Genomic DNA, 12,701 nt, shown 5'->3' with positions numbered 1-12,701 from the left:
CACTAAACTGATTGAGCACAACTCATGAGACAGACAAATGAACATTAGTCACCAAATTGAGCCAACTAATATGCATAACTCATGAGACCCGAAGATTACCCTATTGGACGCGCACAACTCATGACCAAACCAGCTCGAATTGAGACTTGGATCAAACCAAGGGTTAGCTCGAATGGAGAAAAATACAACTTGAATTTAGCAAAACATAAAAAATAAAAACGGCTTGGAGGGAGCCAATTTGGCTCAAAAGGAAGAATGATTATGAAACCATCATAAATACCGCAACATAACTAACATGCAAAATTTAATACGCCTATTTATAAAAGGGAGCAGTTATAAAATCGTACTTAAAACCTTCATGTAAATATCCATAAAACTTTTATAACCCCCACAAGCACAATAATGTGCCCATGAATACTGAATTAATGGATGGCCAACCTCCGCCACTATAAAAAAGGACTTTAAGAGTAGGTAAGCATCTCACTCATAGTTACTCTTTTCTACTATTGCAATTTAGAGTATTCCGTTAGTCTCTTATTTAGATATCAGAGTGATCCCTTAGAGTACATCTCAGGTCTTCCAATCTATTTGTGAGTGTTTATTTTCACATGGTCACGATCATGGAACGATTCACGAAAGTTATCCGATTTTCAACTTCAACAATGTTAAAGGTCTTATACATTATATAAATATATATATATATATATATATCAATTTTAGCAGAGAAAAACAATATATACCTTAATTAAGTCTCCTAATTTTTTTTCCTTTCGACATTTTTGTAGAAACGAAAAGGAAAAAAAAAATTTAGACAAACTTTCATGAAAATAATAATTATATAATTTTTAGGGTAAAAAATACTAAGATACTAACTTCCTCTAATATTTGACAAAAATACAATCCCTTCTCTTGATATTTTTAAAATTTTATAATCCTTTTGAGTTTTCAAAAATTTTAAAGACCTCCTATTTAAGATTTGACAAAAAAATTTAAATATTTTTTTATATTTTATAAATAGATAAAAAAATTTTAAAAAATATTTATACATTTTAAATAAACCTCATCAAAGGTTTGGATCATTTTTTATAAACATTAAATGAAACCCAAATATAAAATAATTTAGAATCTTATGTTCTCACTTTGCATTAAGATCTATTAATAAAAGTGAAAAAAAACCTGCGGAGATAAGCTCGAAGTGAACAATGACGTGCTGATGGATTGGAAGCGGGTCCCGCCCACTGAATTTCCTTCCCATCACATACGACACTAATCAGTTGTGAATATGATGCATGGTCCCACATAATTTTAATTTGTCGTTTCCGCCCACGTGAAATTGATGAGTACTAATAAAAATTAGAGCAAAAGGGTCTGGTTGTTTAAATTTAATTCAGTTGGCGTAACTGCAAAAATTAAAATTTAAATTCAAGAACAAGACTTGAACTTTATGCTCTTAAATTCAAAATAATTTTTTAACAAATTTAATTTTAACGCTATATCTAATAACATAAATTTTGAACCTTTAATTTGACTTTAGATAAATTTAATACCATTTTATATTAGATTGTGTCCAAATTCAACCAAAATCAAAATACAAGACCTTTCTAAATATAGGGTAAGAGAATTTCTAAAAGATTCATAATGTAGATAAATTCTAAAAATTAAATTTTTTTTTAGAAGCCCATCTAGCTAGTTGATCGAAAATATATAAGAAATTAATCACTAATATTTAGTTGTTCATGCATGAAATTAATTTTCAATCTTAAAATAAAGATGTGTTGCAGTCAGAACATAAGTACTTTGATACAAACACATAGATACTGCAATTGGGTGTATTGATTTTCGAGTTTGGTTTATGTAAATGTACACAAGACTCAATATTAAGTTTTGTTTCAGTCCATACAACTTCAAATCCATCAAGTCTCAATATTCATACTCTCAAACACTACCTACCTAAGTATTTATCAATATTTTAATTTCTTATCTTTTATGCATTAAAATGCACAAAAAGAGTATGAGAAATTATTAAATACATCAAGTATAGACATTAGAACCAACATGATTTTACTATGTGTTTCAAAAAATAATTATAACTGTCTAATTTAATTAGAATGCATATACATCCTAATAATTAAAACTTAATTTAAACTTTCTTATAGGTGCAAGTGTACATACCCGCACTAATCCTCCGTTGCTATGTAAAAAGAGCTCTCATTATTTCATATTTGAGTTTCCTAACAACGAGCTCACCTCTAGAATTATTTTTTTTTATTGATTTGCTGCATCAGTTAGCCAATACTCTGAGCGGACCTAATAGTTCCTCTCCATATTTAACTTTTAACTTCGAAATCTTAAAAGAACTACATGAAAGAATATAAGATTAAAGCCTAAAGTCATGGTGCATTTAGGAGCATCGATTTCATGTCTTAGATTCGATTTGGATGGATTTGGATAAATTTCAACACAATTTTATGTTATATTTTATCCAAATTTAATACAAATTCAAATTTAAACTTTTTCGAAACATAGGGTCAAGGTACTCTTAGTTAAATGACTAAGGTTTGAGTCTTAAAAGTTACAATTTTCATTGAAATAATTACTTAGCATTTAAGTGGAGAAGAGTAGAGGGAATGTCGCTTATATATCACGATAAATTAGTTTAGTGTTTAAAATGCATGATATATTGATATATCATCCTTAAAAAAAAATAAAAAGGGATATAAGATTAGAAATAGACCAAGGTGGAATTTAGCCTCTGATTCTCTTTTAAAAAAAGAGCAAAATACATTGATCTCCTCTAAAATTTGTCAAAAAGATAAAGGCAATTCCTAAAATTTTAAAAATCTCATTAAACTCCATTGATATTTCAAAAATATTAATAATCTTTTTTAAAATTTAAACCTTTTTCTGAAGAGAAGACTTCTATCTTTTTAATAAATTTCAAAAGAGTTTTCTTATATTCTTGAAATCTGATGAGAAGTTATGGAGATTATTGAAATCTTAAGAAAATGGCAAGGTGGCTGAATGTCATTTCACCAACTTCTTCTTCTTCTTCTCCTTCTTATTGTTCTTCTTCTTCTCCCCGTCTCTGGTCCTGTGTAAACCCATTATCCTCCTATTTATACCCGTCGTCCAGCGGCAGTTACAGCCATAGCCACCAACTGAACTCATAAAAATATCCAAATATCCTCTCTCTCTCTCTCTCTCTCTCTCTCTCTCTCTCTCTCTCTCTCTCTCTCTCTCTCTCTGAGAATGGAAGCCAGCAAAAATTACAACGACCTCGTGATTATGAACGACGATCAGCTGCGAACACTCGCCGAGAAAATCCGCTACCAGGAAGCCACCGTCATCCACCAGACCAATTTCAAAACCCAAAAGGAGCGCGACGAGTTCCTCTACGACAGCAAATCCAACCAGGAGTCCGTCCTCGCCCTCCTCGCCACCGGCCAAGAAGTGGTAACCAACTACCAAGACGACGCCGTTAAGGGCCCCATTACACGCGACTTGCATCTCTACATCGTCAACTGCTGCAACAGCGCCCTCCAGACCGTCCCCAGCTTCCACGTCAGGAAGGACTACCTCCAGAAAATACGCGACCACGTGGACGTGCTCCTCAGCGTCCTTGACGACCTGAACGCCGCCGACCAAAAGGCCGTCGTCGTGGTGGGCGATGGCGTCGTCCAGTACAAGAATGCCATGTTGATTTACACCCGACAGTTCAATAGCACCCTCTCCTCCAACTTCTCCGCCGCGCTTAAGGACGAACGCATCAAATACGAGAAGCTGGTGCAAAGGTATACATACATGCTTGTCTACTGTATGTCTACATACATAATTAGTACATTCTGTACATTTATTAATTCTGAGTTATTGGTTTTTTTTATTTTTTTTTATTTTTTTTATTTTTAACTTTTTAGTCTATCACTAAAAAATGCATTTTGCTTGTGTTTATTTTTTATTTTTTAATACTAGCTAATCTTTTTTATTTTTTATTTTTTGCTTTAAATTTTTTTTGGCTAACTCATTTAATTAGGTATGTGGACAAGCTTGGGTTTCAAGGGCACTTCAAGGACCTAGACGAGGAACAAAAGGCACAAGTATGTCATTGAACGTTCATTACAATTGTTAATTATCAAATAATTAAATATTAATTGTCACTTGAAAACAATCGAAAATAAGATTGCTAGTTAGTACAACAAATAGTAACCAGCCTTAAGTCCCACTACATAGGGTTGGTTACATGAATCATTTGTCATCAATTAACCATTTAATTTCCAAAGCATTTTCCTCTATTAGATTAATGACTATTAAATTATTTATTCCTATCTCATTCCAAGTAATAAAACTTATAGTTATTAATGCTCTATAATGCGACATCTTAACTTGACAATTTTTATTTTTTGGCTAAACGACTCCATCCATCCTTTTAGTTTGGAGGGGGGGGGGGGAGAGAAAAAAACCTTTGAACAAATTTCATTCATTAAAAACTTTTAACATTATATTTGGAAAGATTTTGGATTTGAATTTGTATTAGATTTTATTAGCACTAAAGGAGTCTGTGGGTAGGTTTGATAGGCATAAGTGAGAATTAACTTGACCAAAAAGGTTAAACTTATTGGGTCTTGGATTCAATTATGTATCTAAACATTCATCATCCACTCGATTTTTCCAATGTGGGATAAATTTACAAGTGAAATTCTCAACAATCTCCTCACTTGCGAGTTCCAACTACCCTTTTGAACGGAAATTGTTTTCCTGATGGTAGCAATATCAATTCTCCAAAAGTTGGTTAAGTAGGTCTTACCACCATGCCTGACATGCCTCAAATTTGCATTTTACGTGCCTCCGAACCAATTCTACCTCTTACGTCTTGACCCTATTCGGATCCATCTTTCAAACCTGGATGATCCTTATTGACCTCGATCACACACTTGTCTTTTAACTATTATCATATTAGGAGAATTAACTTCATGTCTCAACCTTTACGACGTTGCTCACTAAGAGTTACAAACCGTCAACTCTAATACGACTTGTTAGCGCCAGAGGAGGCCCACCCACATATATAAGCACCCATCATTTGCTTAAATTTGCCAATGTAGGACAAACTCACACGTGCAATTGTCAATAGATTTGGATAAAATATAATATTAAATTGTATTAAATTTATCCAAATATATTGAAATTCAAATTCAAAGCCTAAAATTAACGCAACTTAATTAACTTTGACATGGAAATTGTTCATTCACCATTAGATTTTAGGATAAAAGACATTCATCTTCCCTAAAATTTTTTTAAAAAAAAAAAGAAAAAAGACAGAGACGATCATGAGGTTTCAAAAATTTTTCAAACTTTCACTGAGATTTACCAAAAAAAAAAAAAAAACACATACCTCCTCTTACCTTAAAGGTTACCCTTAAAATTCTTAAAACCTCAACAAAGATCCCCAAAATTTTGAAAACCTTAGGAAAGATCATTGTCATGCCAAACCTTAGTAGAGATTAATGTCTTTTGCTATCATTACTTTCTTCTATCAAATATGTGTATGATTTGTGTGTACACAAATGGTGTAGATGTATGAGTCAATTATTGCTACATTGGCGCGAGAATCATCTCCAATCAAGGATGTGATGTCTACAACATCTAAGGTTAAAGGTGATGCTGTGAAGCTTTACAAAGTGGGGTCAATGGTGTGGGATATATACTTGTCTGATCACAAATTTAAAACAGCGACACGTGATACATCTCTCCCCTACCAGATGGTGTGGCTTTGGCTCGTGCGATTGCACATGATGGAACTGAAGATCCTAATGCCAATTCCATAAATTGATAAGTGCATACTTCTAAAGATAAATAATTTTCCCCGGGGGGGGGGGGTGTTGGTTGAACTTTTACATAAAATTTGCAATTTACCAATTATATAATGTCATATTAGTGCTCAAATCCACACTAGTGAAGCATGTGGTTTCATGTGAATTTCATATCACTTTATTGAGTTCAAACACTAAAATATCATTTTGTAATTCTACATGGAGAGTCTATCTATGTTTCCGCACTCACAAAGTTGCTTGTATGGGTTGTGAATCAAGGGTTTATCTTTTGTATTAAGGCAAATTCACTATAAATAAATGTGCCTATTATCAGCTTATGTATAACTTTGTGTCTATTTTTTTCTTGTGTGTATAATTGTGTCTTTTTCTTCCATTTTTTTTTAAAAATAATTAGTTTAATGGAAGACAATGAAGGTCTAAAAAAAAGGAAAAAAAATTTGTCAAATGCCATATTCCTCTATAACCTAAAAAATTGGAGTCCTAAGGTCATTCTATAATATATTGTTTGAATTTCAATGAAACTCAATTGCAAAGAATGACATGAGTCATTAAAAGAGATGTCCATTCCTCAGACGAGAATAGTCTAGAACATGAAAAATGTTTAAGATACAACTTGTTCAATAAAGACTTGGACATGTATTAGCTCGAGCTTCAGCCAAACTAATGCCAGTGATTCCTTATCCATGACATGATACATCATGTCATTGGCTAGAAAAAGTATGATAGTAGTTACAACTTTCGCTTCCAACTCATTCCAATTGGTGTCATCCATGTCTTCCGGTTATTTTTCGTATAGTGTCGTCACCATACCTTACTGCCCTAACACATCCTTAACCCTCCTTTGCCGAAGTACAAAATTTCTCGTTCCATCAAACTTACCAATATCAAACATTACCAAAGAAATCTCAATCATTGCAACCAATAGCTCGGATACCAATTAGTTGTGCAAAGTGGTCTGAATGTCAATGTCAATGCACAGCGGAAGAACCAAATTGAATCAAAACAAGTAATACAAGCAACCAACGATGAATATACAGAACAATTGATCATAATGAGAATAATGGAAAGCAATAAAATCAAAGACACAAAATTTTACGTGGTTGGACAATGTGCCTAGTGCCTATGTCCACAGGAGCAATCACTATCAAATTGTCAAGCATACATCAAGAGTTACAAATAATTGTTTATATATCAACACTACGCGCGCACAAAAGATATAAAATATATCTAAAACACTTCTGTAGCAAATCTCAAAGGAAAAACCCCCAAATGCTTTAATCTACTAATCTCCAAATTTAAAAATTTGTGATCTGCACCAAATGAAATTTTAAATATAGAGAGTTGTTCCTTCTGTAGACTGAAAAGGTCGACGGTTTCTTCCTGCAACCAGCTTCCTTATTCTTTACTTCACCATGCTTTCCTGGTGCATGCGTTCCATTCAATATGAGCCACATCTCTAACGACAACTTTTCTTAGAAATTTCTTCCATTAATCTTAAGAACACCTTCCCCTATTTTGTAATCCATCTACACAACTATGTCTTAATACTCCATGTTTTGGGTGTTAACCCCATCCATTGTCCTCCTTCTTGCGCAATTTCAAAGAGGCATAACACAAGCCATGGAATGCATTCCGACTAGTAATTCAAAGATCTAGTAAATTTCGGCTTCTTGTTGTGAAGAATGAGAATTCTTTGCCTCTAAAATCTTGGATCTTCAACTTGACTGAAGCATTTTTTAAAGTTCCAGCTGGTTGCTAGTGTTGTTTTTTTTTTTTTTTTTTGAGGGTTTTTCTTTAATCTACCTTTTGCTTATCATGGAACCATGGTATTTTTCTGCCAAAAGTGAATGTATATTAATAAATAAATGAAGGTGCCGTCCTCTTCTAGTAAAAAAAAAAAGGCATTCTCCCTATCATCACCATCTCTCTTGTGTGAATCATATGTGATGGAGGAGAGAGGTAGGAAATCTGTGGAATTCCAAATACAAGACCTCTCCCAAACATCAAGCTTCTCTCTTTCGCAATATACTATACACACACCATTTCTCATGATGCGAGCGTGAATCAAGATTTTATCTTATGAATTAAGAGGGATTCTATCATAAATAAGTAAATAAATAAACAAAAGGTACACATAAACATATTCTATTTATTACTACACATAATCAATCATGTGCATAAAGACATCAACGACATACAAGCGCAATAATTGAAATATTTTTTTATCACATTGCAATAGATTATGGAGAGTAACATTATTGATTATTGATAACAATTATGTTATTAGAGATCATGTGATTATAAAGACACGCAACGTGTGTTACATAATTGTTCATAGTTGCTAAAATGCAATTAAAGCACTCCACCCCATTAGGTTAGGAACGTAGTGCCTTCCAATGTAAATATTGCAGAATAAGCCGGAGAAGTTCCTTCACCAATTATTGTTTTTGAGGAACATCCACCCCAAGTGTCTTCTGTTTCAAGTCCAGCATTTTCCATACTTTTAGAAATTATGCTCCAAACATCCGAAGTGTAGTGACCAGAAGCACGTACTTCAGTAAAGGACTGCATGCATAAAATACAAATAGGTTAGAATTCATGAATTAAAAGAAGATATGATATCATCACTTAATTTTGTTAGTATTTTATATATATATATATCTTTGCATATGACACTCTATCCTTGAGTTTTTGAAAACTACTAATTAAATAACCTCTTAAGATTTAATTTTATGGATAAAAAGAACATTCTATTAATTGACTATTAAATTTGAGGTAAAAAAATGAAATTTAATTTAACTAAATGACATATTTACACTTTCATTTAATTTGGATAAAATAGATTAAGAAAATACCAACTATTAAATAAATTAAGTTGGGGAATTTATTAGTTAATTACAATGATTTAAAATTTTAATTGGTAAGCAAATTGTACATCCAACTAATTTTCAAGTTAACCAAATGAACTAGTTCGATCAGTTTAAATCAATTGGTTGACATATGTATGATAACACCATTATATTATTTGTTTAAAAAAAAAGTTAAAAATTTATGAAAGAAAAATAAATGAATAATACTAATAAAACTAAAAAAAAAACAACTTAGATAATTATAATCTTTCAAAATATTTGTTATATACAATTTTTGTAAAAATTAAATGACTAATATATATATATATATATATATATATATATATATATAATACTTTAAAATTATAATAATTTGTCAAAGATAATGTCAAAAAATATTATAAAATAAAAAAACTCAAGTTCATGCTTCATAAACTAAAATTATAAAATTGATTTATGTCTAAAATAAAAATATAAATTAATTAAAATTTTAAATTTAAATTGATTAATTGATCTTACGATTCGAGCCAATTTGTCCAACTTGGCAAGTTTGTTGTTCTTTCTCAATTTTATCACGACTCTAATTTATGTCATGAAATATTGCATCACCTCCTCCCAAAAGCAAGCCAATTCCCAATATAACTAACTGACAAACATTTTGTAACTAGCAATACTATTATCTGTATTATTTTTATTTTTTTTTTTGAAATAATAATGGAATTAGTTATGTTGTCATGAGAATATCAATGGTTAATCTAAATCAACCAAACTGTTAATTTGAGAACCAAAGTTACCAGTTTTCTTACTGGTTTGTTTTTATGATATTATACTTAATAGGCAAATTTTCTCAACTTAACTTATAAGTTGATGTTATTTTTTTAAAAAAAATTCATTTTATTTTTGTGAACTTCATTTTTTTTCATATATGAACTTTACCGTAGTCTAGCTATTGATTTAGGAAAGGTTGACTTTATTATTAAAATCAAATCACATGAGGTTTTTGATAATTTTTAAAATTAAGAAGGTGAAGTGTCATATTCTAAAAAATCAAGGAAATATTGTTAGATTTTACTCTATTAATTAAAAGAAATGAGGTAGTTTCTAATTAATATTTTTCCAAAAATATGTTCATAGTCCTCACGTTTATCTCACCCCAATGTTTACATATTTCTGTTCTTTTTTTAAAAGACAAAACCCTCATTAATTAACTATGTCCATCCACAGACATATTTTGACCTGATTAAAATTTTACTTTAAAATCTAAAATTTTAATTGAGTGTATAAAATTTTAACTTTATCTTCATCGCTTCTTGTTGTATTTTCTAATTCATTACGTTGTAGAGGAAAATGGAGAGTAATTACGTACGTGGTTATGTCCGATGAGAGGGATGGACCAAGCCATCATCCAGTCGCGGCCATCTCCATCTCCGTTCACACCGTCGTAGACGGCGGCGCCGGAGCATCCAACCAGGGTTCCATGGACGTGGAGAAAGGCGCCCCACTGGCCGTTCTGCAACTTGAGAGGGTAAGGGGCGGCGCCGATGTGGCCGTGGTAGTCGTGGGCGGTGACGTAGGTGAGGTTGCCGCCGGTGGCGTTGTAAAACACGACACGGCAGGTGATTCCGCTGCCGTACTGGGATTTGAGGTTGTCGACGTAGGTCTGCGCTTCGACGTTCTTGCTGCCGTCGTTGATGTAGTTCATGGCATACTGCGCCCTCACCGCCGGCGTTATGATGTCAGGAGCGCCCGGCAATCCGTTTATGTATTCGTCGGTGATTGGAATCCCAAACACGTTGGACGACATTTTTGTGCTTCGTGTTTACTACGGAATTAAGAAGTATGTGCTATACTACTATGTAACACTAAGACGTGGGATGTCCGCCCGGCGTATTGCGCTTTATATAGATACGCGAAAGGTGCCGCGAAATTCTACTTGAGCACACTAAAAATATTAATGTGAATTACATGTGCAGAATAGGGATAAGGAGTTCTTCTTTTTCTCTTTTTTCTTTTTGTGTTGAGAACATGTGGCCCCCTTTTATGTTTTAAGAAATTAAGTAAATCTTGAAAATTTGTAAAAAAAAAACAAAAAACAAAAACAAAAAACAAAAAACAAAAAACGAAAAACAAAAAAAGATGCAAATTTTTACAATATTTCAAAATATGGTAGACTATTTGATTGTTGGGATCATTATATTATGATTGCTTGACAAATCGAGCAAGGGACGTTTTAGAGCCAAACACGTGTGCATGCATATTTATTCTAGGTCGGCAAAACAAAATTTTGTTATACATAACAAGATTATAATTGGCAAAATTAGTCAAGTTAAGTAGAATTCAATTGAACTATTAGATAGGAGGGTTGGGCTTAGATTGATCCGTATGAATGAATAAAAGTAAATATAAATCTACTTATAAATAAATACTATATTTGCTAATAAATATATATACTAATCAAAATTTTCTTCAATATTTTCTTTTTTGAAAAAAGTAAATAGTACTTATTTCAAGTATTTCATTGTTTTTAAATTTAAAGATGAGAAATTCGAAAGTATGTATTGGCGTAGAGCAAAGGAGATTACATAGAAGGATTCAAATATTCACTACAATTAAATTTAAAGATGCATTGGCATAGAAATTAATTAATGTTGGATATTTGCGTATTAGGTAATTTTGCATGCCTCTAATTGTCCAATTAAATTTTATATATTCATTTCTTTTTGGTACTTTGCAATTAATTTGAGTGGACCCTTTGTCAATGAGCTGGGTCATTGTTCATGATGATCACGAGCTTACTATAAATAAGGATGTGAGCCTTTTCTTATCTCTACACCTTTTGGAGTCATTCAATAATTAGAGCAGCCCTATTATTTAGTGTTTAGTTATAAAATTCCCAAATTGATATCCTATTCCCAATAAAATATTCATGCATTATTTGAGAAGAAATAATAATTGAAACACTTAGTTGGGTCTCTAATGAAGTTGTAAGGATAAAGTTGGGTTTTGATGATAACTTCAAGATAAGTCCGAAGTTCGATTCCTAACTTGTGATTTGCCTAATGAATAACTTGAGATGTGTAAATGGGTGAGACGACAATGTTTCATTCCCCAATTTGATATTGCCTATGAGGATTTGAAGTGTTTGTCCAATTTTGACTCTCAATTCATCAAAAATAAATAAATAAAGTACTTTGAAAATCAGTCTACTAATTATTTAATCAACACAAGTGACATTATTTTACGACAACATTTTATGGACCATCCACGTTTTTATCTTTGGTTATCGAGAAAAGTAGGAAAAAAAATAAAAAATATATAAAATTCACATACAAAGTTTTGTTTTTCTCAATATTGAATCATATAAAACAAACTTTCATTTTTAATAGAATTTAATATAGAAGGGAAATACAAAGAAAAATGAGTTTCCTCCTTCTTTTTCTTTCCTTTTATTTCCTTTTTTCAAGTAAAATCCTTATTCCAAACGGAGTATAAAATATTAAATACTACAATTAAATTCTAATATTTACTCTTTTACTTATAAATTCAATTATAGCATTGAATGATCAACCAATTTCTTTTAAAAAACATCTAAACAATATATGAAATCATCTAACATTTTTTCAAACTTTTATATACACTTACAAACTTTATTACTATAATTAATTCAAAAAAGATAATCATTACATCCTTAATCATACATACATACATATATATATATATATATATATATATAATTAAATAATAATATTTTTCATTATATCAAACTACAAATAATTTATTTGGTACATAAGAGTGAAATGAAATGCAACGGAATTGATTTTCTATTTTTACATATTCATAATATATTTTTTCATTCTATTCAACACTAGTTTTACTTATACAAACCTCTTCTTATATTTTACAAAAGGACTAATCTTTTAAAATGAATTTTATGTTTTTTTAATAGATCTCTTATATTTATAAAATTTTAGGATTATCCCATGAAAATTTTGAAACCTAATAATGAACTTTTTTAATAAATTTGAAG

At 31.3% G+C, this 12,701-nt stretch overlaps 2 protein-coding genes across 2 annotated transcripts; one reads left to right on the top strand and one right to left on the bottom strand.

Annotated features, from left to right (window-relative positions):
- The first annotated feature begins 2,953 nt into the window (after positions 1–2,953).
- Positions 2,954–6,149, top strand: LOC131150918 (uncharacterized). Its single transcript, XM_058101995.1, has 3 exons — positions 2,954–3,791; positions 4,031–4,094; positions 5,568–6,149. Exons 1-3 carry the CDS (start codon positions 3,250–3,252, stop codon positions 5,817–5,819), a joined length of 858 nt encoding a protein of 285 aa, XP_057957978.1. The 5' UTR covers positions 2,954–3,249; the 3' UTR covers positions 5,820–6,149.
- A 1,882-nt stretch (positions 6,150–8,031) lies between these two features.
- LOC131150917 (23 kDa jasmonate-induced protein-like) lies at positions 8,032–10,650 on the bottom strand. Its single transcript, XM_058101993.1, has 2 exons — positions 10,041–10,650; positions 8,032–8,390 (listed from the first exon to the last, which is right to left on the bottom strand). The coding sequence occupies exons 1-2, from the start codon at positions 10,476–10,478 to the stop codon at positions 8,196–8,198; spliced, it is 633 nt and encodes a 210-aa protein (XP_057957976.1). The 5' UTR covers positions 10,479–10,650; the 3' UTR covers positions 8,032–8,195.
- Between the last annotated feature and the right edge of the window lie 2,051 nt (positions 10,651–12,701).

Source organism: Malania oleifera, chromosome 3, assembly GCF_029873635.1.
Source record: "Malania oleifera isolate guangnan ecotype guangnan chromosome 3, ASM2987363v1, whole genome shotgun sequence".
NCBI classification, from domain to species: Eukaryota; Viridiplantae; Streptophyta; class Magnoliopsida; order Santalales; family Ximeniaceae; genus Malania; species Malania oleifera.
Note: the sequence above shows the minus strand (reverse complement) of the source record. Positions and strands in the feature narration are given on the sequence as shown.